At 41.4% G+C, this 26,361-nt stretch overlaps 1 protein-coding gene across 3 annotated transcripts in view; it reads right to left on the bottom strand.

Moving 5' to 3' along the window:
* Positions 1-26,361, bottom strand: part of SOBP (sine oculis binding protein homolog) — a 182,003-nt gene that overhangs the window by 59,848 nt on the left and 95,794 nt on the right. For all 3 annotated transcript variants that reach the window (XR_010793650.1, XM_066613159.1, XM_066613164.1), the window contains exon 5: positions 21,492-21,587. Coding sequence is in view for 2 of the 3 variants with exons in the window: in XM_066613159.1 (XP_066469256.1) it covers positions 21,492-21,587 (96 nt within the window). In the remaining variant the exon portion in view is untranslated. The remainder of the gene's footprint in view (positions 1-21,491; positions 21,588-26,361) is intronic.

Here is a 26,361-nt window from a genome sequence, read left to right as displayed (position 1 = left end):
GCTCTTCATACCCCTGGAAGTTGATGATAATTCTAACAGTTCATCTTGCCTTGAGGGGCAAGGTGCAAATTCCATAGTGAACATGGGGCAGCTTGTCTGAACATGACTGATCAGCATGATACCGAACATGATTGTGATTGCACACAAACACTCTTATATTCAACTTAGTTTATAAAAGTTCATTGTCACAATCAATGAAACATTAACATGCACACCCCCAATGGTTCTATAGTGGGGTATATTTATAGTACAAACTTATTACATTTTATTGCACTTGTGTCCCATTTTTCCTCCAAGAAGCTCAAAGACATGGTTGTAGGATTTCTAGATGGACTTCCAGGAGTTCACTTTTTATAACTAAAGTGAAGCCCATTTAACTTCCATGGATTCTTGATTAGGAGCAGTGCCAGTTAAACAGAGTTGTTGTTTGCAGTGAAGATGAATAAGTAAGGTCATTCTCATTTCTTTCCCTGCTGCATTTAACGTAAGCCCTGGGGAATACGTTATAGCAGGAGAAGGAAGATATAGTACTGCTTCATTGCCCACTCTGCAGTGCAGCATGGGAATGTTTGACCTAGATGCTTGAATATTATTCAGCACAGTTTGGAAACTGGTAAAGCAGCCATGGGAAAAGATTGGATTTGTAACAACGAATTATTTGTGAGTTCTGTAAGATTTCTTTGTCTAGTGAAGAAAACATTCACCCTAAATATGTCCTTGCACTTTAAACTTGTTTTAAATCCTATTTTCAGTTTAGACAATTTAAGAAGCTTCTGGGTGAATCCAAATTATCAACCAGGCCAGCAATTTTCCAAATACCAAATTCACTTGAAGTTTGCAACTTTTGCAATACACAAGGGATTTAAAAACAACAACTCAGCTCATTGTAAAACAAAAGTATCTTCTAGAAAATAAAACAGTTTAAAATCTTAAACAACTAGACATTAATTTGGATGGTGTTAGACAGGTACTGTACTGGACACAGATGATCTATTGTTTTTCTGACTCTCTGGAGAACTGTGATTGTTCTTCATAATAAAAAGTCTTCATACAATACAAAGTTTAATGCTCCATGAAGTATCTGACATGCAAAGACTTATAACCCGTCGCTGAAATTTAGCTAGAAATGAATTTCTGTGGTAGAAGAAAAATTGTGCTTCTTCTCCAAACCTTCAGGTCATGAACGTAATATCGAACGGACTTTGATCTTCAGCAAGGAATTGGTACTAACAGTGGAGGCAGAGAAGGACGGCAGAAAAAAGTAGAGGTTTACAATCACATCCTTGCATGTATTTGCTGTTATACAGTATATTGAAGTGGCAATTCAATATTTCAAAATGCATTCTTTTCTTTTCTTTTCTTTTTGTTTTTTTTATGCTTTATTTATTTATTACAGATACAGGTAAGGAAAATTGGATAGACTTAGGGCTAGGACTACATAGGTTACACACGAGGGTGGTGGCCATCAATTACAACAAACATTAATCCAAACGAAATTAATAATCAATACAAAAATTATCATATTCTTTAACCCTACTGGTTAATACTTTAACATTCCCTATTTTTCCTCTAACCTTATCTATCCCATCATAAAAAAAATAGTTCAGACTTTTACTTATACACTCTTCTTACCACTAAACTAGTCTCTAAAATAAAATCTTTCTTATCTAATTCTTAATTTCTAATATGACATCTAAAAAAGAAGTCTCTGATTACAATGGTATTACCTCCTTCAATATCTCTTATAACATGTTATACATCATTTTCCATAACTATCTAATCAAAAAAGGCTTCAAATTTTTACTTATAGATTCTTCTTACCACTAAACTAACCTCTAAAATACAATCTCTTATCTGATTCTTAATTTCTCTTATCACATCTAAAAACAAATATCTCCAATTACAATAATATTATATTTCACTTATCCACAATACTTATATTCCAAAATTGCAGTTCCATCTAATTTATTTCATATATTTACCACTTTAATTTTCACAATACTTATATTCCAAATTCCCTTTTCATCCACTTTAATTTAATCTAATTAATAAAATATTATATCTTAATACCATTTAATTTCCACAATATTTATATTTCAAATTTTCATTTGCATCTATTTTAATTTAATATATTTAAAAAAAAATTATATTTATTATTCAACCATTTTGCCCTTCTTCTTATTGTTTACTTTGTACTCTATCTTATTGGTGTTCCCTCTTAGTCCTCCTACTGGTTCTTCCACTTCTTCTTTTTCTTCTTAAGTCCCCCCCTCTGTTTTTCTTTCTTCTTTTTCATTCTGTTATTCTTGAATTCAATCCATAAATTCTTCCTCTTCTTGAGACAGCTTGCTCTCTGAACATTTCGTCTTTTTTCTTCCTTAAGATTCTGTTATTATGACATCTGCTTCTTCCATCTCGTGTCCCATTTCAAAATACTCCACTTCTTTAACTTCACCTGACATCTGATCCATTCTTTTTTCTTCTCTATTGTTTATAATCTGTTCCCGCGAGTTTACAAGGGAGGAGCTTATTTGCCCAATTTGTTCAGAGAGTTCTCTGACTTGTTGCTCCATTTCTCTTCTAAAATCCATCAGAAAGTCCACCAACAAGGCCTGGGTTTCACGATCATCTTTTAGATTTTCAAAAGCCATTTTTATCAACACCAACTCGAGTCACTTCCTACAGGGCTACTTTCTAATTTTGTATCCAGGGCTACTTTCCAAATTTTTATATCAAAAAAAGTCAATCAAATCCACAGTCAAATTAGGTTAGTATGCCTTTAAATGACCAAAAGAAGAAAAAAAAAAATTCAAGCCTCTTGCTGAGAAACCGAAACCAAAAGTAGCAGAGTCCAGGCTTAAATAAAGGCTTTTTGCTGGGAAAATGAAGGTAGACTTTATTTCCTTCGTTGAAGATTACTTATTTATTTCTCTTCGGTACATACCGTTAAAAAAATATAATCTTGTACTTACTCCAGCAGGGGAAATACCAATTCACCTATTCCCCCCCTGGGTGGCTAACGGCCAGCGTGAATAATCTTGAATTATCTCCTCCTCCTCCAGACTTCTCAAAATGCATTCTTTTCAATTGTATTTATCTTAATTGTGGCTCAAGGACCAAGAGGCAGCAGAAGTACCAGAGGGCTGAGGGCATTCTGCTGCATCAGCCTCTAGATCCATGTTCTAATGCCAGTGCAAAGGGGTGAGCTGCACCTTCATTCTATTTCTGGAACCCTTACACACACAATACTACGCACTGCAGTGTGGGCGTAGCCTTTAAATATCGTACCTTCAGCAAATTTTATTACAACATAGTTCACAGGTTTCTTGGTTATTCATGAATATATTTAAAATGGTTTGCACACAAATTTTTGAAGTGCGTCATTGTATAACTTTCTATTTACAGTTCCATAATTTATAATTATAATTTATAATTCCATAAACTTTCCATAATTTACAGTTTATGCCTATCTCTGCTTCGTAACTATAAATGCTCTCCTTTTATGTCATAACTCCTTCACTTTTTTAAAGGAGTTTGCAGGGAGGCACCCTGAATTAAGTTTTTAAAAGCCCAAGTCCATATTATTCAGTCACCCTTATCCACATGTTTACTGACACTCTTAAACATTCTAAAGGATGTGTGCACATGATTTTTCTATGAAAAATTCATTTTCACTTTATGTTTAACCAAGAGGAAGGGTGACAGAATAGGAATTTATCCATGGTTCTAAGATCTTATATAATAATATTCCACCTGTCTAACCACTTTCTTTTCATAAACTGCTTTAGTGGAATGGGTAGAAGAGTTAACCTAGGAAGTTGAGAGGAAGGACTGGGTAATGTAGCAACCTGTGCTTCAGGAAACCTGCAACTTTCAGTTTGTGAAAGATCCTCCTCCAAATGTTCTTACTAGGAACTGTGTCAAAGACTATCATTGTTTTTCATTGCTTTGGGGAGTAATCAATGCATTTGTGACATTAGCAGCCATTACATCAATCCCCAGGTTCAAGTGAATTCATTGCCTGAATTGGCACAGATCCACCGTCCCTTTTGGAGCATGGATTCCATCATTTCCACCTGGCGCTGCTGCTGCTGCCACTATCTTCAGCTGCTCCTTGCCTGCCTGCCTGCCTGTTTGAAGAAGTCTCTTTCACTTCCAGTAGGCCCCACCTAGCATGTTGTAGTGCAGCCAGCAAGAACAAGCAGGACATGTTGAGTAAAAATGAGGCACAGAAGGTGGGGGAGACACCTGAACTCCTTGCTGGGAGGGCAAGAAGGAGAAGAATGTGGAGCAGTCCTGTTTTGTTTGCTTGTGCAAGTGATCAAGTAGAACTGGATCGCCCGCCCCGCTGCTATCATTGCAGCATGATTGCTGCAACTGCTCCCAGCAACAGTGCCCAAGGAAGAGATGGTTGCCACTGCCCCAACACTCCTCTTGCTTGCTCTCAGTAAGCAGGAAGAGGATTGAAGTTCCAAATGAAGTAGCTGGTGCATGCTGGGTAGACTTGTCCTTTGTCACTTTGCCACTCCCTTCCCATGCATCACTTCAGTAAACCATAGGACTGGAATGACCCTACCAGTTCCTTTACTTATCTTAAACATATCTGTACGCCCAGCACCTAACACACAATACTAAGCAAAGATTACTGAGGGTCCAATCCTATACAACTTTCTAGTACCAATGCAGCTCCAAGATAAGGGAACACATGTACTTGAGGAAGTCACCATGAATCTCTACCACCACCACAAGATGTCTGCAGATTTTATAAGTATTCCCTCTACTCTCTAATCTGGGTCATTTATGAAAATAGAAAAGAGCTCAGGGCAGTACCCTGTGGCACTCTCCTTGATACCTCCAGGCTGATGCGCAGTCATTTATTAGAACTTGTTGAAGATGGTTGTTCAACCAGCTTTGAACCTGCTTAACAGTACCGTCTAGTTCACATTGTATCCATAAGGTTATCATAAGATACTTTCCAGCACCAATGCAGCTATGTCAATGGCGAGTGCTCAGCATCCTGCGGAGGAGGCACAGAACCAAAAAGACCTGTGTCGGGCTCCCTGGCTTCAGAGAGGGCATATGATTTGGCGGCAGCTTCCGCCACCATCCCTGATCCTCCCTCCAGCCTGCCCTTCTCTGCCCAGTTCCACCCCCTCCCCGCCCTCCCACTGTCCCAGAAAGCCTTCCTGCCACTCTGTGGCGATACCACCAGGAACTCTTCACCAGTATCCTTCTGGGGCTGAGGTCCAGCACCAACTGGCACTGCCCTCTGCCAGCACAGGGTGTCTCCCACCAGTAGTAAAGTGTCTTACAGCACTTTTGCAATACACAGCACCAGAACTGCAAGTGCAGCACCAGTGCTGGGTTGTTTAGGATTGGGCTGTTAAAGTCATTTTAACATAACTAAAGCTACAATCCACACTGAATTCAATGGGGCTTACTTCTGAATAGACATGCATGGGCTAGTGATGTAGGTGTTCCAGTATCATCTAGTCACCTGTCTTGAGCTGAGATTCCCATTTCCCCTTCCTAATTAGTGCGACTGTTGTCAGGTTGGGCTACCTTACCCTTGTGGGGGCTGCATCTGAATATATTCTTTCTCCTGCATAATTTTTAAGGGTGCATGAAATTTTAAATGTACATGAGCATCTCAGAACCATAATACCTACTTCCCAAAGTAAGCTGCTGAACATTCATTCACTGTATTATCATTTATCTTGATTTTTCTTCCTTTAGCATCACTGAAAGATCTGGCTAATAAATCAAAGCCTTTGTACAGGAGAAAAAAACAAGCAGCATGTTTCCTTCTGGAAGGCACCTTCACACATCAAAATAATTTTGGAGGTGGGGAGGGGGAAATCATTCTGGAAAAAAAACACTGATATCCTGCAATCGTCTCATGCAATCATCAAAAGGCTAGCTGTGCAGTGCAATTTCTAGCTCCTTATTTCTCTAGATTACTGAGGGACCAATCCAATCCAATCCAACTTTTCAGCACCAGTGCAGCCGTAATGCAGCAAATGTTCCCATACCTTGAGGGATGTCTGTGACTGACTCCCTACCACAGAATGCAGGGCATGCCCCACTGGCACAGCTGCACCAGCACTGGAAAATTGGATAGAATTGGGTCCTAAATTAGTGTTTGATTGACCTCATAATATGGATAAAGAGATATTCCTTGGTTTCATTCATTATGCATTAATAAGAAAGCACCACTGAACATATTCTTGAGTACAAGCAAAGCCCTTGTGTCATTACAGAGTAAATTTTGTTCTTTCTGGCATTAAAAAAAAATCATCACATCAACAAAACACAGCTTAGTTGCTATGCAAACACTCAGAGCCATTACAGAGGGATCAGTTCCAGAGTTTGATTTGATTTGAACCAAGCCAAGCAAATAGTGCCTGGATGTGATTTGACAAGGTTTTCTTGCTTGTCTGTTTCTCTCATTTGGAGACAGAGTGAAGAAGAGCCAAAAGAGCATGCATGCTCAGTTCAGATTGCCCTTGGCTCCCCTCAAATGCACACTGCTACTTTTCAGAAGTGCAGATACAGTTGCGTTTAAACTCTTTTTAACATTCAGTACCAAAAAAGGCAGATTTATTATGAATGCTAGAAGAAAGAGGCCCTTTTTTCTCATTAACTGCTACAGGTGATTCAAAGTTAATGGTTACTGCTCTCATCTTCATTTAGAAGAGGATGGAACAGAGAGAAAAATGGAAACAATTTGCAGATCTAAGAACAGGTCATTACAGGTGTACTATATTAGTATATTCATGAGCCCCCAGGGACAGGCATGCTGTGCTATCCAATAACTTTCTTAATGTGTAATTACACACCATTGGACTATAATTGATTAATTGAGAAGAGAATATAGGCAGATGCTAGGCCAAAGCTTCTACTGTTCATTATGTGTCCTTGCTTCTTTTTAATAAGTTAAATGAAGTACTAAAAAGCAATTAAATTAGAACTGATATGCATTAAATTTCTAAGCAATTAGCAGAACATAAAATGTAAAAGATTTTCTTCCACTCACAGTGAAATACAATAACCCAAAATACCACTGTTGGAAGTAAAACTGACCTAGGTAGTGAAAAGAGTTATTAATCACAATCCAATGGAAAATTTATGACATTTAGGGAGCAATTCTAACCCACTTTCCAGCACCAACATAAGGGGAATGCAGCTTCGAGGTAAGGGAATAAACATTCTCTTACTTTGAGGAGACCTACATGTCACCCAACTGCAGGATGCAGCACACGTCCCACTGGAACAGCTATGCCAGTGCTGGAAAACTGGTTAGGATTTAGGCCTTAAGCTCGTTGATTTTAATGGACTGTGGCCCAAATCCTTACCCACTTTCCAGCAGTGGCATGGCTGTGCCAATGGGACATATGCTGCATCCTGCAATTGGGCGGCAGCCATGGAGACCTCCTCAAAGTAAGGGAATGTTTGTTCCCTAACCTTGGAGCTGCACTGCCCTTATGTCAGTGCCGGGAAGTGCGCCTAAAGTCATCTATCTGGTATATTTACATCTAAATTTGTTTAGTTCTTGTTAATGGCTATAAAGTCATAATTTTTAATTGACTTTTAGAAACATAAATCTTAGGTTATGCTCAGAACTATAATTAACTATAGATTTCAATTATGTTTATGACTGCAAATCTTGACTGCGTTAGGTTTTTCAGGACAAGAGATTTTCATTCCAGAAGCTTCACAGCCCAGTCCTATCCACACTTTCCTGGGAGTAAGCCCCATTGACTTTAATGAAACTTACTTCTGAGTAGAAATGCACAGGATTGGGCTGCCAGACAGTTAACAGCACTCTACTGCAGTCTAGTGATTCTTACAAACTGATTTATTTGTAAAACTAATATTCAGAGCTCATTTGTTTGCAAAAACAATATTCAGAGTTTTCACGGCAATAGTGAAAGAAGCACCTTCAAACATTGGTTCCTTCTGAATCTACTTATAGCTTCTGGAGCTTATGAATCCTTGCGGGGGGGGGGGCTACCCTAAGATCTATAACATTATCCAACAAACTTGAGACCAACAAATATGAGGTCTCTCTTTCACACCCCAATAAATCCTATATACTGTTTGATGGGTGAGACATGATCCATTTATACTACTGAAGCTTGGAGAATACCTTCATATGCATATCTCAGTCCCTAGCTAATTGGATGTTAACTACTGCTATTCTTAAGTCCTTCTGTCTCTGCTTTCCATGCTTGTGTCCTCTGCTTCTCTCTGCTCTTCTCTTCCCTTCCCTTTGCTTCCAGGGAGATTTTCCCAGACACTTCTTTCTGGAATCAAGGCGGAAGCCAACAGACATCCTTCCAAGTTAACATTTTAAGGGCATTATCATTATATAAACTAGTCATTCTCAAAATTCATATATATTAACCTCACTAGATTAATTATAGAACTAGATTAACTAGAATCACAGCAAGTATTTCACCTTCTGCAGACTGTGGAACCAAATTATTTTCCTTCCTCTATTTCCTATATGGAGTGTGCTCTTTTATTTAACCTTAAATCAAGGCTGAATGACTCTATTAATTGTCCTAAAATTACATCCACACAAAACCTTGCAAGTTCAGAAACTGGATGTAGATGGAAACTACAATATGAAGGATATCATATCATATTATTATCCTAAACAAATTGATCTAGAAATATTTTAAAGAGCCAGCATCATGCAGAATATTATACACAAGCTGAAACCCACAACAAGATGTTTCAGTGTAGCCCTTGTTTCTGAGAGGAATGTTTCAAAACAGGAGAGAAAAAAATGTATCTTTTCCCTTTCCCACTATCATGAAACCTTTGCCTGTGGTTATAAAGTAAAAGGTTCAGATTTGGGGGTTACTACTAGTTCTGAACATGAACATATTATTGCTGTACAGTAGAGGGGAGAGGTTTCTGGAGACTGAAAAAGGATACCTTCATCTGTTCTTTCTCCTTTCCTCCCTCATAAAGCCTCTCCATTTAGTACAGCTGCAATTCTCAAACTCCCAGGGAGTTTGAGGACCACAGTAAGTCCTTGCAGGGGAGGGGGAGAAGGTGGAGGGGGTCTGCAGGGCTCCCCACAGCTTAAAAAGTGAATGTTCATCGATTGTGCCCCGCCTCTGCAAAACCACTTTTTGCTGCACTTTCACTTTTTAAGCTGCAGGGAGCCCTGCAGACACTCGGGAGGCTGCTGCAGGGACTGGTGAGTACGTCCCAGTCCCTGGAGTCATAAGAACATAAGAACAGCCCCACCGGATCAGGCCATAGGCCCATCTAGTCCAGCTTCCCGTATCTCACAGTGGCCCACCAAATGCCCCAGGGAGCACACCAGATAACAAGAGACCTCATCCTGATGCCCTCCCTTGCACCTGGCATTCTGACATAGCCCATTTCTAAAATCAGGAGGTTGCACATACACATCATGGCTTGTAACCTGTAATGGATTTTTCCTCCAGAAACTTGTCCAATCCCCTTTTAAAGGCATCCAGGCCAGATGCCGTCACCACATCCTGCGGCAAGGAGTTCCACAGACCAACCACACGCTGAGTAAAGAAATATTTTCTTTTGTCCGTCCTAACCTTCCCAACACTCAATTTTAGTGGATGTCCCCTGGTTCTGGTGTTATGTGAGAGTGTAAAGAGCATTTCTCTATCCACCCCCTGCATAACTTTGTATGTCTCAATCATGTCCCCCCTCAGGCATCTCTTTTCTAGGCTGAAGAGGCCAAACCTGAAAAGGCCATAGCCTTTCCTCATAAGGGTCAACTGAGGACAAAGCCCAACACTGCCACCTCTGGTCCACCCCAACATTCTAAGAACAGTTCTTTAGCATGCTCTGTTGTTAGGGTTGGCAAACCAGGAAGAGTGGGACTTCCTGTTTTATGTAAAGGGACTGCCAACAAAAGAGCTTCTTCATTTGCACAGTCCCTTAAAAACAACAAGAAGTTGCACCCTTTGTAATTTGTAAAAAACCACAAAAGGAGCATAGTAAGAAAGTGAATCAATGTGGCTTATGTCTGTGGTAGACTGGAGAAAGGTGGTGGCGGTGGCACATGACTCAGAGTGAAGAGCATCCTAAATTAGCCACCCACTTGAATCCGTGCCATCTGCTGATGACACAAGCTGATGCTTCATAAAATGACCAGGTCATGGAGATAGTACAGTGAAGAGATGATGGAAAATGTGAAAGCTGCAGCAGGCCATACAAAAGCAGGTGTTTCAAGGAAAAGTAAGTAAATGTTGCTTAGCAGCAGAAAGTAATTATGTGCTCAGTTATTGTAGTGGAGAAGCATGCATATGAATGAAACATGACATTTTAACCAATACTTCTGTTGTTTCTTGTCACAAATTTTTACAACTCTATTACTTTCTTCCTCCATTGGATGACTCACATGCATGATGAATAATCTCCCCGCAGGCTGTCAGGGATGTAATCCAAACACCTTTTCCAGCCTTGCCTTGCTGTGTGATATATTCTAACTGAAGACTGAAACAGAACCTTCTGTATATGCCCCCACCCTTCCGCAAACTAGGATCCCTCTTTAAAAGGTGTAATATTCAAAATTAAGCCCTTTGTGCTATTAACTATATACTTATGTAATAACTTGTTTTGCATATGATGAAAATGACCTGGAAAAATAATCCAGCAAGTTTAGCTAGGTTGTACTATTGCAATGAGCTTTACCTTGAAGAGCCTATGGAAGCTTCTGTTGGTAGAAAATACTGCAGTACTGGTTGTAACTGAAACCTGCACATGATAACACATCAGTCCTATTTTATAACATTTTCACTGGGCTACCAGAGCGCTTCTGGGCTCAGTTCTACATGTAAGTAGCTAATAAGTGTAATTAGAAACAACTTCTGGTTTGTGGTTGTGAAAATGGTACTGGTTTCTGATTGCACTTTTTAACTGTTTATGGGCTTGGGGAGCTCTGCTGTGGAGGTGCCTGCAGGGCTCCTACCACCCTCTGGAGCCTGGTGCTCACTCCTGTGAGTATAAACAACCCCCCCCCCCCCCGCCGGCCCCAGCAGCAGTGTGATCCTGGGGATCACATTGCTGCAATCCCCTTGCTCCTTAAGGGCAATTGCTTCCCTGGCTGGTGGGTCACAAACCACCGATTCCCAGTTTGGGAACCACTGCCTTAATGGCTTGGAACCAAGACCATTAAAGGACCATCTCTTACCTTATGAATCTGCTCGCCCACTTCACTCAACACTGAAGGCCCTGCTCTATGTCCTTTCTGAAACTTGGTTTGGGGGGGCTCATGGCAAGATCTTTTAGATAATGGTCTTCAGGCTTCAGAACTTCCTTTTTTGGGGAGACCCATATGGCCCACATATTGGCGATTTTTGTTGCCTAGTAAAAAATGTTTTGTTCAAGCAGATGTTTTGTTAGTTTTCAAAGCTGCTTATTTCCCCTGTATTTTTTTAGTCTTCAGAGCTGCTTGTTTCCCCTGTATTTTTTAATTATTTATTATCGCACTCATATTTTTAACACTGTGGGGTTGCATTTACAGCACAATCCTACAAATGCCTACTCAGAAGTAAGTCTCATTGGAATTCAGTGGGACTTACTTCCATGAAAATTCATAGTACTGCAACCTTAGGGATCTCTTTGGAGGCAGAAGGGCAAGACTTGAATCTTTGGATAAATAAATTTCACTAGCTGAAACAGGAGCAAGTCAAACCCAAATTCCCTATTTAACATTCTGAGAAGCAATTCTGAGCAAAATAGACCTTTCCTTGTACCCTTCTGGAAAGATATCCAAGTAAAAACTCTGCCTTGGTCTGATGTAACATGAGTCAGGGAGCTTGCCATTTCTCAGGCAATAGCTTAGGAATCTGGGCTTCTTACAGCAGGAATTGTAGCCTTTTCATTAATCTTTTCATTTTGTCTACCCTTTTCCTTTAAGTGTTTAATCCCTTCTCTGTCCTGACAGCCAACAGTGGCCTGACTGCTCCACTGCAATTCTTCTGTTATCAGTTTCAAAAGGACTATACCCTCTATGCCTGAAAACAAAGAACCACTTTTCTGTATATCTCCCATTGCCCAAATGAAGTGAATGCATTCTGTATGTGTGTATAAACAAAAGTTATATTCTCAGTGTTTGAACTATAGTACTGAACTGCCAGCAAGCCACTAAACTGTCCTAATTTTTCCTATATAATGTTTGTATTGTATATTAGTTTCCTATTTTTATCATATGACACTAACCTCCAGGAAATCTAGTTTCCAAATGACTGAATCAACTGGTAATTCACAAACAAAATTCTGCTTCCTCACTGATTCAAGCATCTTAACTGCCAAGTTTAATATCTGGTTCCTATGTACTCTATTAAATGTTATAGTACATAACACTATTTGGATTTAAAGTTGGAAATCAATACTGTAAAGTAGCCTCATAACTGCATAGTGGAATTTTGGGAGCTGTTTTCACCAGCCAGACTGTAATTGTCATGGTTTTCCTGATAAATAGACCTGCCATATCCATGGATTTGTTCAACAGCAGCTTATTCTTTCCTCAATTTGCTATCTAGCTGTTTTTGTTTAAAAGTTGTGAAGTTCTGCCTAACACACCAAAATATATTTTGCTCAGAGAAACAAACATTGCAGAGCAGCATATGGTTTGTAACAGTGTAAGGTTATTGGGCTTAGAAATCTGTCCAAGTACTTAGGAGTTAAGGCTTTCAATGCAAGTCTGTGATCCAAGATATTAACATTCTAACCATGTACTCTTGTTCTTTGGGGAGCTTCCTAGCAAACAGCTTCCATCAGTGCTTGAGCCCCTCGATCCATCCTGGCAGCACCCTCAGAGCAGAAACATTTCCCAAGCTGAAGAGTCTCTACTTGCAGCAGCAATCCATACTGGAAAATGGCATCTGAACCCTAAAGCTAAGAAAGCACTTTTGAGCCTAAGCTTCCAATTTCCTCTGACAGGCTATTATAAAATTTACTCTGCACAGCACTAAGAGAACTCCAAGGATTTCCCAAGTCTCACAAGAATAAAAAAGTTTCCATTTATCTTTTATTTAAAACTTTGAACTTTTTTTCTTACAGCTTTACAAAGAAATCAACATCTGTCTCCCACAATTAATGACTGGTTAACCTTTTCCAGTGGATGTGAAGAGGGGGGATTTGCTGCATGGGTAACAGTCTATCCTCCATATGTACTCTACCCAAGCTTTGCACACTGGAGAGGACACTCTGTTCCAGAACCACCATTCAGAGCGCGATACCATAGTCTTCCGAGACTGAGGGATGCCAACAACCTTTTTCTCCAGGTCAGACACAATTATTCTTGTTTTTCTTACTACTTAATTTTTCCTCTGCTTGTTCAAAAGAACCTTGCTAATAAAGATACAAAACCACAGAAAAATTGAAGAGAAATCTCCTTCAACTCTAGCGCAATGTCACTGTCCAGGACTAGACTTTCCTGCCTTCTGGAGCCTGACTAGCAAACTGAGGGACTGGAAAGTCCTTAGCAGGGCAGAGCAGAGCACACCTACCCATGCTGCAAGTACCTGCAAGAGCCTTCCTATCACCTGGAAGAGGATGCATAGAACCCAGAGGTTAACTAGGCAGAGAGGGTGGATCAAGGAAGGGGGCAGGGACCAGCCAAGCAGGAGGCCATGAAGAAGAGGGGGTGGCTGAGGGCTAGTGGCTGCCTGAAAGAGAGGCTCTAGAGCAGGGGTGTCCAAAGTTTTTGGCAGGAGGGCCACATCATCTCTCTGACACTGTGTCAGAGGCTAGGGGGACAAAGAATTAATTTACATTTAAAACTTGAATAAATTTACATAAGCTTACATAAATGAATATATTAAAGATGAACTTATATGAATGAATGAAGGTCTTGAAATAGCTCAAGGCCTATAAAAGGCCTTGCACAAAGCAAGGCTGGCCTTTCCTTTGCTGCCGCTACTGCATCACAGACATGAAACAGCAAGCAGTAGAGGAAGTCCTCATCCCACAGCTCACACAAGAGGTCAAACAGTTGCCCTCACGCTGAGAGAGTTGCGTCGGGCCAGTGTGGGCTCCAACAAATCTCCGGAGGGCTAGAGGCTCACTGGGGGCTCCCTGAGGGCCGTATTGAGAGGCTTTAAGGGCTGCAAGTGGCCCCAGGGCCGGGGTTTGGGCACCCCTGCTCTAGAGCCCTGGGAGTCTGGAGAAGGCCCTGAGGCTGAGGAGACTCCTTACCTGCATTTTGCTCAGAGGACCAAGGGAGAAAGAAGGAGACACCAGGTGGGTGTAGCCCAGAAAGCCCAATGTTGGCTGCTGAGACTATACCAGTGGCAGTAGCTGACACAGTGGCAGGCAGGAGCCCAGGATCCCATGTCTTGGGGCCCCTGACAGTCAATATGTCCTCTGTGTTGCCAAACTATACACAGAATGGAAAAGACATCTACAAGAATTGATAACATGTCTTTATCTACAGCAGTGGTTCTGAAATTCTGAGGGAGTTTTACTCCCTCATTAAGTCTTTGTGGGGGAGGGCTAGGGCAGTGACGTGATCCCCAGGATCACATGGCTAAGAAGAGGCAACGGGGAGTGCTTTTGATTTACATTATGTAGGCAGGGCTGCAGCAGGCTGCAGGAGGTGGGGGGAGCCCTGCACAGTGTTCCCCAAGGCTTGGAACATTCAGAAACAGCAGGGGCAAAGCACCTCCTGCAAAATGGAAGTGCTTTGTGCCTGCTTTTTCCGAATGTTCCAAGCCTTGGGGAGCACTGTGCAGGGCTCCCCCCACCTCCTGCAGCCTGCTGCAGCCCTGCCTATATAATGTAAGTCAAAAGTGCCCCCTCCCCCCATATGGACATGATCCTGGGGATTGCTTCCCTGCCTCTCCCGTTCCCCTGCCCCTTAAAGCGATGGGGGAACCTTTACACAAACTGGTGGGTCACGACCCATCAGTTTGAGAACCGCTGATCTACAGTAAATAGCCGTTTATGTCCTGAAGTCAACTGAGGAGATTCATTTATGAAAGTAGGTTTCTGGGGACTTATCACTAGACTGAGAACTGCAGGTGTAAAGCAGATGTGCATCTAAATGCATACTAAAATATGCATCCAAGAATGAATGCCATCTATGCCCCACTACACCTTGTGCTTGATGGGATACGGATTAAATGTGCATTTCCAATCCCAATATAGTATGCCTAGTCATGAACAAACACCCGCGCAGGATCAGGCCCTGAGCAGCCTTACGTGTGGCCCGTGTGATCCTGGGGGAGTTCCAGGGCCACCCTGCCCCCACTATGACCAGGTCCGGTCGTCTGGAGGAGAATTGAGGGCCGTAGATGCTGTGCACAGCATCCCCGGCCATCGGAATGACATTTTCCCGGCTATCAGAATGACGTTTTCAGGCCCCGGAGGGCCCTAACGTCACCCCCTCCTCCTCCGCTGCTCCTGCTGCTTTCAGGAGCAGTGAAGCAGTACCAGCCTCGTGTTTGCGCATGGGCTTTTATAGGCTTTGTGCTCACATGAGACCTTCTGGTCTCGTGTGAACTTGAGGCCTATAAAAGCCCATGCGCAAACACGCGCTCACTTTTCCCATGCTGCAGCTGAGGTGTGAGGTGCCCTCCTATCTCGCAACTCTCAGCACAGTTCCTCCTCGGGGCTTTGCCCCTCCCTCTGCACCATCACTCCTGTTTTGCAGCCACCAGTGGGGCTTTCCACCACCAGTGAGCAGTCAGTGTTCAGCCCTCCCCCCACCAGCCACCAGCGAGCGCTGCTGCCTCACCCCCCCCTTGGAGTTCCTGTGCCCACCAGCCAGCACACTTTGTGCCTCCAAGCACTCTCCACTACTCTCCGCCACTTTGAGAAAGGTGAATCTGCCAGCAGTTACCTGCTGTATTTCCCCTGCTCTTTTCTTCCGTTAAAAAAAAAAAAATCATAGCCATGTGCATGTGTGTCTGCCCCAATTTCTGCAAAATAAGTTTCTTGGGCTGCAATCCCAACCACCCTTTCCTGAGAGTAAGCCCCATTAAAGAAAATAGGACTTACTTCTGAGTAGACCTGGTTAGGATCCTGCCCTTAGCCATGTGTGCCTGCCCCAATTTCTGCAAAATAAGTTTCTTGGGCTGCAATCCTAAACACCCTTTCCTGAGAGTAAGCCCCTTGAAGAAAATAGGACTTACTTCTGAGTAAACCTGGTTAGGATTGTACCCTGAGTTTGTTAACTGCTGTTTTCTCTATTCATATCAACAGGCCAAATTGTACTCAGCTCAGTGTGAATGCTCTTCTGAAGGTTGCCACCACTCTGCACTTGCTCCCAACTTTGATGCTGTGGTCCAAGCTAAAAGATGTCAGGCATCAGGAAGCAAGTAGCAATGTAAATTTTTATGTTGCTGAACCCATTTTCTGCCCAGATGACTGAGGTGCCATAAGAACTCCCGTTAGAGTTCATTTACAGTTGATATGCAGTGTGGTTCTGTACTGAGGGGTAAATTCAGTGTGGTTGATGTGGGCACATTTTACTGCTTTGCAAGTTCAAAATACCTCCAGTTGGCAGCCTTTGCTGCAAGAATTTATGTTCATGTTTGGGACAACTTACTCTTGTTAACTGCTGTTTTCTCTATTCATATGAATGAGCCAAAGTATTGTACTCAGCTCAGTGTGAATGCTGTTCTGAGGGTTGCAGTCACTTGCAAGTAGCAACATAAATAAACAGCAATCACAACATGGTACAAAAGTGATGCTTTTTTATTTCTATTGTTTCAAAATAGAAACAATTGTTCAGTTGTGAGTAACAGCATTATAGGGGTAGGCGGATATAGCCAATAACATAGTTGTGAATACTGATTACCCACTCTACGGTCAGTGTCTGTTAATACAAATACAATGTGCACTACCGGCCCTCAGCAGGTGTCATGAATCCAATGTGGCCCCCAGGATGAAATGAGTTTGACACCCCTGACCTAGAGCATCTCCATGCCACCATTTCCCCTCCCCCTCCATACAGTTCCTGGAGAAACCAAGGGGGGGGAAGTAGTGCTGCTTCTGGGCCTGGGCTTACACTCTGTCTCAGCAGGCCTAGGCCTGATCTAGAGAGAGGGCAAGTGCCCTGCCAAAAGGGAGGCCAGCCTTGAGGTAGCAGTGTTTGTAGCTACTGCCAGACTGCTCTCCTGCCCTCTCTCTTGGCTGGGCAGGTGAGTAGTCCAGTAGCATCAGCAGCCTCCTCCACAGCACTTGTAAGTGTGCCGCTGCTTGTGGTGAATGCGACAAGAGGCAAGGTGAGCCCCAGCTCAAGACCTGAATCAGTCGCTTCACCTGTTTCATGGGTGGCTTCACCTGAATACAATGGTGTTCTCCAGTCACCAAAGGCTAACCCAAGAAGCAACAGTAAAGATACATTCCTAATTACGTTCTCTCTTTTAGTTACAGGAGATATTTCTTTCTGTAAAGCACAGGAAAAAAATTATAAACCTTTTAGTGACAAATGACTTTTAATAATGATCTCTTTAGAGAGATTAATTCTACTGTTCTTTATAATACTGTTTCTTTTTAGTGATGCTTGACTCACTGACTGGCTGTACATCAAGAGTCAAGTAATATTTCATTTAAATTAATTAATTGATTAAATCTGCTGCCATGCTGTGCTTATGTACTAGATTCAGTCTTGCATTTCCTTGGGCATGACTGACTTCAATGATCGTATAGGATGCATTAGGGTTGCAGGCCTAGGCCCAGTTTTAGTAAGTTTATTCTAACATGAACAGAAAATAATTTTATTTTGTCAGTTTCTATTTTTCTGTAATCTCTTGGAGGATGCCTTGGCTCACATTGAAATCAAGAGGCGCTTTCCTCTGATTTAAATGGAAGTACAGAACCAGTGGCATCACTAGGGTTTGCATCAGCTGGTGTGGGAGGCCAGCATATCACCCCTATGATGGACCGCCACCCATGCAATGGGCAGGGAAATGCCCCGGGCAGTGGGTGTGGTGCTGTACCATTGTCCCACCCACTGAATTTTGGGCTATAACTTTTGATAGAATAGAGATATTTCAACACAGTTTGTTTCATTGCATTCAGCATGAAATTACACATCTTTTGATATATAATGTGATGGTATTATTTGAAAACAGCACAATTTTAAAAATTTTAGTGAGTATTTGTGTCACCACCCCCAGTGCGCATCACCGGGTAATGCGGTCCGCACCCCCTAACGACACCACTGCATCAAACCAAATCCATTCTTTATAAATATTTTAGCTTCTGTGAAACTATTCAGTAGAATAATATGCCATCTAAGTAAAATGGCAAAACGCAATTGAAAAATGTAATGAACCAGTTAGTGCAGTGGTTCCAAAACTGGTGGGTTGCCTCCACCCAGCACTTGTCCCTGCCCCTTTAAAGAGGGGAGAGGAGGGAGGAAGGCTGTGATTCGATCCCGAGATCTCATTTCTGACAGGGTGGGGGAGAAGGGTTTTAACTTACCAAGGGCATGCTGGCCTCCAAGGGAAGGGTGCGGGGAGCCACGCAGACAACTCTGTAGAGCTCTCCAAGCCTCCAAAACAGTTAAAAAACAACAACACACAACTGAAAACCACTTCTGGTTTTTTATCACTGTTTTGGAGGCTTGGGGAGCCCTTCAGAGGGGTCAGCAGGGCTCCCAGCACACACAACCCCCCAGAGGCTGGCACTCCCTTAGGTCAGTTAAAAAAAACACCTCTGCTCCTGGCAGCAGCGCGATCCTGGGGATCACATTACTGCCACAGGCCCCCCCACCCCGCCTTGTAGGAATTTGGGATGCACTGAATTTGTGGTTCATTATAGTGGTAGAAACCATTTGACAACTGTATTAATCACAAAGTGATTTCTGACGTTAGGTTCAATATTCATGGCATGGCTCCTAATACAATTTTCTTATGATCCAATTCTACTTATTGCATGTTCCACTGGCACATGCTGTTACAAAAAGCACCACATCATGCTTTGGAACAGCACAAAGACCAGGAGCACTAGCAGGAAGGCTGAAGCCTTCCCACTGGTGCCAGCAGCTGCAGGAACAAAGAAAGTCTAGTGCAGGGGCAAGGGTGGGGGTGAAATAGGGAGGATAATAACAGACTTAGGGGTGGGCAGATCCAACCTCGGAGGTGGTGGAATCAGCAGCACCAGCACATGATGTATTATACCTCCCTTCCTGGGCCTGATCCCCTGACACAGATAAACGCAAACTTGTATCAGTTAATCTATTGTGGCTTCTGGGTCTTATCCCAGGGCAAGGGAACAAATATCCCCCTTACCTCAAGGAAATCTCCAGCAGCCAAAATTCCTCCATGGGATGCAGCACAGCCCACAATGGCCCCACAGCATCGCCATGTGGAAATTTAGTTAGCAATGGCCTGCCCAACATATCTCTATAAAAGTACTTTAGTGGAATGGACCAATAATGCAATTTACTCATAGACAATTCTATAAGGTCAAGTTCACATTTTCATTTCATCACTTGGTAATTAAAACATCCATTGATTAACTTTGTTTAAAACATATTACATATTAAACCTCAAAGATAATTTTTTATTATCATCTGACATCGCTGCAAACCCATTATCTTTCAGTGAAGGCAGTTCAGCTACAAAACACCATACTTTTATTATTGAGAGCTACACCTGTTTATGTGAATGAGCCAAGACTAGATTCTTACACATCAAAAATTCACTAGATTCCCTGTGAGCAACTCTGACAGTTTGTTTTAACAAAATATTTTCACATGTACTTACATTTTCAACCTCAAAAAAAAAAAAATCCAAAAACCATATTATGAATACAAAACTATTAATCTGAACTAGGCTATCAAGATCTATAGTACAGAGACATTCCTGTAGAATGGTGATTTTATCAGGATGCCTTTGAACTGTGGCTAACTCGATATTCTGGAACTCATTTTACGGCCTTTGTGCTGTTGAGATTTACATCAGCAATAGGATCAAGCACTGACTAGCTCCAGGATTAGGGAAACAGAAAAATCATAGAAAGTTTTAGGCAATTAGCATCACAGTCCCATGCATGTTTAGTCAGAAGTCCCACTGTATTAAGTGGGGCTTGCTCACAGAAAAGTGCAAAGGATAGCAGCCTAAGAGCTTGAACCTGGACATCTCTGATATAATTCATTCAGGAGCTCACTGGGTGACCTAGACAAATCATAATCTCTCAACTTTAGCCCATTGTCTGTAAAATGGGGATCATAAAATTGACCAGCTTTACAGTGTTTTTGTTATGCATTACCAAGATAATCTGTGTCAAATGGCCTGAGCATTTAGGAAAACACTGCTTTTCCTGCTTTCCCCAGTTCTTCTAGTGCTGTGACAGACACAGCACACCCTGGCCACAATATCTAGACCTGTGTTTTAAAAATTACAGTGAACACAAAATCACTTGGACTTTAATGGGCAAATTGTGGATTTCTTACATAATAGTCTGTAAAATTCTTAGCAAAATGCCCTTTTCCTTCAACCTTGTTTTCTTTATTTATTATAGAATAAATTTATGTCCCCTTGCAATACAGTGTGATTCTGCTGATTCACTTATACACTGGGAAATGTTTCCTATCTTACTTAAATGCAACTGAAAAGAAACAAACACTTAAAGGGAGAAATATCCATATGCAGATCAGGATCTTAAATCTCCTTTTAAGTAAATGACAACTCATTTTCTGTCCAATTTAAGTAAACAAGAGAAGAAATATTTGTGCTTAAAGGGCTTCTTTCACAAACTAATCAAAACCATCAGAATCCCAAAGCTTTGCTGAATAGAAATATAATAGGCATCCCTATTTGGTGTGGTTTTTTTTTTCTTTTCTTTTTTGCCTAGTTGCAAATACAGTACTAAAATGAACAGCAAATTAACCCTGCCTTGGAACAGATATCTGTTCACAGCTGATATAATCTCTCTTATGGCTTGTAAACATTCCAGGCTCCTTGTCAATGCTTTGCTGGCTTTAGCTCATTCCCCGCCGAGGAGAACAAGAGAAAGCATCTTGCTGTATTTTTTCAATATTCTAGTGGAATAGTTGAATTCTAAAGGGAGTACTACGTATCAGTGCTGCTGAGCTTTTTTAATGTTGTCTGAAAACAATGAAACCACTAAAAATGTAAAAGGGAGAGCTGGGGAAGGAAATGTGATTTTGCCACTTAGGTATCATATCATTTCTCTCCCTCTCTCTCTATCTTTCTTTCTCTCTTATTTCCCTTGCATGTGCTTTAGGAGCAGTTTCTTTGAATGAGTTCCAACGGGATACTTTATATGACAAAATACTATTACAAGGTTATTCAGGTTCTGTAATAAATTATGAAAGATTTGCAAGCAAATTGAGAGCTCAAAATTGTTCAATTATATCAGAGTTAGCATTAGCAATTGGTACAGGTTTTTTTTTTAAAGCTGTAATATTTCATAATGTTATGTCATCACGAACAAAAGCTTTTCAAAAACTGTTTTCACTGTGCTAAAGTAACAATCTAGACTTGTTGTAAGTATGTTATTCTTACAAGTAGTTCGCAGTTATTCTTGAAGGCAAGTCTTGGAGTTTCCTTAGCATAGTGCTGCTGGGGAAAATTTTCAGCATGTCCATCTTCATCTCTAGCCTGAAGGGAAATATAATGGCCTATTTAGGGACTTACAAATAATGGAAGAAAAAAATAAGCTAAATGCATAACAGCTCAGATCATTAAAACAAACGGGAATTCCAAAATACAACAATATTTAGAAATTTGCTTAAAAATGCAGCACACCTTTTAGATACTAGAACTGGGAATACTCTTTACACCTTTTAGGAATAACATGCAAATATATTTTGGTGTAAGAGCTAAAAACAACAAAGAGACGAGTCCCAAAATGAAGCATTTCACTTGGCAGGTTTTTTTTTTAAAAGAGTTTTAGGGTTTCAGATTACTTTGTTGCATTCTAAAGATTAACAACACAATCCTATGCATGGCTACTCAAAAGTAAGCCTCACTGTGTACAATGAGGCTTACTTCCAGGAATGTGTGTATAGGATTGCAGCCTAAGTTACATATATGTTGTAGTTTTTTAACCTTTAGAAATGTTCAACCAATATTATGTTTCCATTTTCATTAAAAAACAAAAAACAACCCAACAAGGTCATTCCCTTTAAAAAAAAAGTTTTCATATTCATGATTTGCACATTAATGGTATTAAATTGATTTCTCCCTAATTCTTTAAGTAAAGATCTGAACTGAGTGGTCATTAAGTGAGGGTAATCAAATATGTTAAAAAAATTTAATTTAAGAAGATGCATTAGAAGTTATGGGTTATTTTGATCTACACTGTTAATTAAGGAAGCTGAAGTTTAAATGGAGACATTAATGCAATCCATTAGCAACTATACTGCTTGCATGCAGTATTTTTCTTCTAATCTACAACATATTCTGGTTTAGAGTTAAAGCAAAGGGAGAAGTAGGTGAAAGGAGGAGTGTCAGCAGCATGCTCATTACACCGTTCATTTGGATGACACTTGCACTTTGTTCCACTCTCATCTCATCTAATCCCTGACTGTTCACTCTCCCTCTCTCTCCTGGCCTCCTGAAATTCACAGCTGAGCTGTCTCCCTCACATATGGCTTGCATATAATTATGCATATTCCATTTTACACTGCATTAAAATGATGAGCTTCTGGCTTCAGGCCAGCTTATTTAAATAAGACCCAGTGAACTTGGAAGGGGAGGGGGAGATAGGCAGACAGGAAAGCCATACAGCAAGCAGCAGGTAGTTCTGTCTCCTGCTCTTAAGATTAAATCTAGGTCTGCTCTCAAAAAGAAACAGAGAATTACCCAGTGTGATATATGGATCAAGAGTATGTTTGGGGGGGGGGGGAAACTAACATGCATTTATGAAGCCCTGACAGTACTTAGACATTTCCCTTTCTTAATGTAGTGTGAACTGTCTGTTTGTCACATTTTGGAGCTTTTTAATTTTTGTTAGTGTTGTCATTCGTGAGAGATATTTGCACCTTGTATATTTTGTGTCTTATTGCTTGCCTTCAGAAAAGGCAAGCTGGCTGTTCCAACAGCTTGAGGCTGGAGAAGGTCATAATAATATCAGGGGTACTAAAGTCCAGCAAAAGTATCTAGGCCAGGCCTGCATATCTTGTGAGCTACCATGCCTAGCACAGCTCACCCACCATATATTGGATGTACCAAGTGCTTGACAACCTGTTGTGCTTGGAGGCTCAGGCAGACCGCAAACACAGGAGGTTTACTGTGCCTAAGCTAAACTCTTAGTTCAGGCAAGTTCAATGAGAAGACTCTCAGCATAACCATCAAGCTTTGGTTCAGGCCCCTAATAATGATGACCATAGGAAAGTGTCCTATACTCAGTGAGACTGTTGTTCTAATTAGCTCAGTATATACCGGGAGTCAAACTAGACATGCATATAGACACATGCGATTGAGACACATTCTGCATTAAATGTTCCTCTCTCTCTCAAAACAGTTGTGGGGAGAGGGAAAGTGATTCTGGTCAGGACCATGGCACATTGGAGGAGGTAATTAACTTTCTTCTCACACCATTTTCATGCCAACGGTGACCTCTCTGAAAAAGGAATTATCTCATGAGGCAGCTATTTCCTCAAATAACCACTTTAAGTGCAAGTTACAGTTTCAGGGGGAATTTTTGGTGGGGGAAATGGTATAATGGGGAAGAGTTAACCTCCTTGTCATGGCTGTTCCCACATCTGCCTACTGTGACAGATTTTAGAGAAAGAGGGTATGCTCTTTCAGTGCAAACTACATGGATATAGTATGTGTCCTCGTACACATCTAGGATGACCAGGCCAATGACTAGGCCATTGCTCTCTCGGGTATCAGGCAGAGATATTTGCCAGCAATACTTCAAGATACCAGTAGTTTAACTTGAAAACTGTCCAGGTTAAATGTGTTTCATTGCTGACATGGTTCCTATCCTATACATGTATATATAAAATATACTTTCCCCTTCAAAAGCTGTGCATTATAAATTCTGGTTTAATCATAAAATGATATTAGTACATTTGATAATTACCTACCTAGAAAGATTCAGGGAAATAGAATTTTTTTAAAAAATAAGGTCCTGTGGAATTTTAAAGGCTAGCAAATTAACTGCAGTATACACCTTCATGGCCTAGAGCAATGCCATCGGACTCTGTTGTTTTTGCTACAGCAGACAAAAATAGCTATTGGGGATTTGTCATTTTTTAGTTTACTTATTTTAAAATATTTCTATTGTGCCTTTCCTCCCCTGCAAGGAAAGCTCTCAAGGAGCCTCACAACATATTAAAATAGTTAATAAAATACAATAGAAATAAAATTATTGAAAAAATACAAAGCACATTAAACATATACTTGGACCCCAAAGGCTAAAAAAAATGAAAGAAAAAGAAATAAAGAAAGAAGAAAGAAGAAAGAAATGTTTTCAGTCATCACCAGAACAGTGGAAGTGATGGAGCCAACCATACCTCCAGGGGCAAGGAGTTCTAAAACCTGAATGCTACTGCAAAATGCATTTCTTTCAGTGGTGGGACACAAGAAAGCTCTTTCAGTTGAGCTCAAGGGGCAAATGGTTTCATATGATGGGGGGAGTCCTTCAAGTACTATGGTCCCAAGCTCATGGAGCTTTAAGGGTCAAGTCCAGCACCTTAAATTGCTACTACAGACAGACTGGCAACCAATATAGCTGATAAAGCAGAAGTATTGCAGTCTTCATGATAGCATCTCTGTCTTGTCCAGATTTAACTGCAATTTGTTCAGCCTCATCCAGTCCAGTACTGATTCCAGATAGCTGTTCAGAGCCCTCACAGCCTCCTAGTATCAGATGAGATGGAGATTCAAGGCTGCATAAGCTCTGCAGTAATCAGTGTAAGGTGGCAACTTACTCTTAATGCCCTCTCCCAGCAGTGACCAAAGTTGTTTCTATCCCAAACCCTGGACAAAATCCAAAACCCTGGACAAAATGGGACAAGGTGGTTGGTTTCATAAAGGAATCCCTGTAATTGGATTGTCATGACCCACATAAGCACCTTGACCAAGAATGAAAGGTCAAAGGCTGGTTGGTAATTATCCAGAATGGTGGGATTAAGAGAGGATTTCATTATGAAAGTTCTGATGACTGCTACCTTAAGGCAGGGTGGAACCACACCCTCCTGAAAAGAAGCATTTATCACCCAACCTGCCCAATCTCTCAGTCCTCCCCTGGGCACATCTCAAAAATCATAACAAGGCAAGGGTCACACAGGCATGTGAATGGCCTCACACTAGTTTTGCATGTCTGACACATTAGGCATAAGCCTAACTGGGTCTACTCAGAAGTAAGTCCTATTTTGTTCAATGGGGCTTACGCTCAGGAAACTGTGGTTAGGATTGCAGCCACTGTCATATAGTTCCTTTTATACAACCTCTTGGGTCCAAACTACAAAAGAGAGGCAGTTTCCATGATTCTTCCTCCTGACTTAAAAATAGTCTTAACTTAAAAATAAACTTTAAATAAACTTTAAAAAACTTAAAAATAGTTTTCTTTTAAAAAGAAAAAGAAGCCATGGGAAGCTGAAACTGGGAGTAGAGGAACACAAGAGAGCAGCTGCTTATGCCCAGGCCTAGCTGGCTGGAATCTGCATGGAAAGTTCAGGCTGACCTCGAAAGACAGGTTATTAAGAGGAAAAGGCAGCTCATCCAATAAACAGGGAGGCATCCTATATGAAGTCAGGCAGAAAGCAGAGACCAAATTCGCAGCACCAAGGACAGCTCCCAGATAGCAGTCAACTTGCTTCAACTTGCTTGAGGGGTCAAGCTAACAGCTCAAACTTATGGGCCATGTATGGTAGTAGATCCAGCAATCTGCTGCCATAAGTCACCTCTCTGCCAGCACAACATAATGTCGTGTCGCATTGTACATTATGGAGTTGCTGGCAGAAATAGGCAAAGGCTCTTGCACACAACAGAACTGCCCAGATGCTCTGCTGCTGCAGGTAAAGTGGCAGAGGGGGCAGTTGGGAGAAGGATCCAGGTGGAGAGTGGATTAAACCAAGGGGTGGGGTTCAAGAGTGAGAGGGAAACATTCTTAGCAGCAGTTGCTCATTCCGAATCCTATCCCCCTTTCCCAGCCCAGACCTGCCCACTTGCTCTCCTCAGGTTTATGTCAACAAAATAGCTGGTGTATGTCCAAAGAGATCCATTGGCAAACAGTATGGATATATATTAAATTATTTAATAACTTTCCCTTCAGTATGACAATTTTGTGAGTTGATTACAATCAATTTTACCACCCCTGCTAACTGGGTAAGAGGCACTTTTTCAAGTGGGTGCTCCTCTTTTTAGCAGGGGGAGAATAACTGGCCCTCCTCACCCCAGCAGTGTCTTTTCTAGTGGC

This window comes from Tiliqua scincoides, chromosome 1, assembly GCF_035046505.1.
Source record: "Tiliqua scincoides isolate rTilSci1 chromosome 1, rTilSci1.hap2, whole genome shotgun sequence".
In the NCBI taxonomy this organism is placed as follows: domain Eukaryota; kingdom Metazoa; phylum Chordata; class Lepidosauria; order Squamata; family Scincidae; genus Tiliqua; species Tiliqua scincoides.
Note: the sequence above shows the minus strand (reverse complement) of the source record. Positions and strands in the feature narration are given on the sequence as shown.